The following is a 1,628-nucleotide window of genomic DNA, read 5'->3' as shown; positions in this document are numbered from 1 at the left end:
TTGCTACCTGCATTTTTCAATGCTTCGGCTATGATCAGATGTTATGGTGAGGACTTCCATTTGGCCCCATACTTAGTAGTTACCTACAGCCATACAGAATTAGTGTTCATGTTTTGCAGTTTACAGCACTAATAAACTAGTCAGACAGTGAATTTGAGAGTTGTGCAGGTTCTGACAGTAATTATAACATGTCTTAATGTCTGTTAGACACAGCACCAAATTATTTCAAGGTTTCACTTCTACATGACTTCTAAAGATGTATAAATAACTTGCTGAGCATTTTTGCTGATAGTTTTCTTCTTGTTTTCAATTATTAGTAAAGCTTTCTTTTCTCTTCGAGGATTTAGAGAAAAAAATGAACATGTCAGCAACAAGTAACACAGTATTCTCAACAGGATCATTCACAACCAGCAATTCAACATCCAATGGCTCATCCTGTTGTGATCCACTTGGATCCACCTATAATGCAGCTTTAATAGCAATTTACACCCTTGTGCTCGTGGGAGGTTCTACTGGTGCCATCATCATGACGTGGAAAATAAAAACCGACAGCAAATCTGTGACATCCACTGCCATGGTCAATCTGATATTGATGCACACGTTCTTTCTCCTAACTGTGCCTTTCCGCATCTCTTATTACGTTCTTGCTGAATGGAAGTTTGGTGAAATGCTTTGTAGGCTGGTGAGTGCAATGATTCATGCTCACATGTACCTGTGCTTCGTGTTCTATGTGTCCATAGTTGTCATCAGAATGATTAGTTTCTTTCGAGAAAAGAAGACAATGGAGTTTTATCAACCTTGGCATGCGGGCGCTGTGAGCCTGGTCGTCTGGACATTGGTGTTTTTTGCTGTTTTCCCACTGTTTCTGGGTTTCTATGGTACTTCAAAGAAATATAACCAAAAGCAATGTTTTCAGTTCCAGGCTGAAATTGCAAAAGAATTTGTGAAATTTGTAAACCATCTTTCTGGCGCTATTGTACTATCGACAATCTGTGTTTTGCTTGCCATTCAGATATACATCATAATGAAATTAACGAACAAACATGTAGGCACCTTTCGCAAGCAGCAGCAATTTGGAGCTCAAACAAAAACGTTGCTATTTTTATTGATTATGATTTTGTGTTTTTTACCATACCTTGGATTCAGATTGTTCTACATAAACCAAATTGTGATGTACCCATGTTCATTGACCTTACACACTGTTAATGAAATATTTTTAGCACTGACTGCAATGAGCTGTTTTGATGTACTTACCTTCCTCGTGCTGGCACATTGACAAATTGGCTACAAACACAGAGAATGCTGGAGGAACTCAATATGTCTAGCTGCATTTGTGGAGAGAGAGAGAGAAAGAGACAAGAGTTAACATTTTCAATCCGGCATAACTGTTCTTCAGAACTATAAAAATTAAGAAGGGGCTGACCAGAATTGAAATATTAACTCTGTTCTTCTCTTCACAGATGCTGTCAGACGTGCTGCGTTTCTCCATATGTTTGTTTCATATTTCCAGCATCTGCTGTATTTTTCTTTTATTCAAGAACTTTGTTATTTTTGATTTCACTTTAAGTCAGTATCAATCTTTGTGTACAGTAAAAACACTGAAAACTGCATCAGCATTTCTTAAAACA

At 37.6% G+C, this 1,628-nt stretch overlaps 1 protein-coding gene across 1 annotated transcript; it reads left to right on the top strand.

Moving 5' to 3' along the window:
- Positions 1-361: 361 nt before the first annotated feature.
- LOC140476808 (probable G-protein coupled receptor 141) lies at positions 362-1,276 on the top strand. Its single transcript, XM_072569601.1, has one exon. It carries the CDS (start codon positions 362-364, stop codon positions 1,274-1,276), a length of 915 nt encoding a protein of 304 aa, XP_072425702.1.
- The last annotated feature ends 352 nt before the right edge of the window (positions 1,277-1,628 follow it).

Source organism: Chiloscyllium punctatum, chromosome 5, assembly GCF_047496795.1.
Source record: "Chiloscyllium punctatum isolate Juve2018m chromosome 5, sChiPun1.3, whole genome shotgun sequence".
Taxonomy (NCBI): domain Eukaryota; kingdom Metazoa; phylum Chordata; class Chondrichthyes; order Orectolobiformes; family Hemiscylliidae; genus Chiloscyllium; species Chiloscyllium punctatum.
Note: the sequence above shows the minus strand (reverse complement) of the source record. Positions and strands in the feature narration are given on the sequence as shown.

Excerpts from the sequence above, each read along its gene's own strand:
- LOC140476808 (XM_072569601.1), top strand. The coding sequence starts at position 362 with ATGTCAGCAACAAGTAACACAGTATTCTCAACAGGATCATTCACAACC.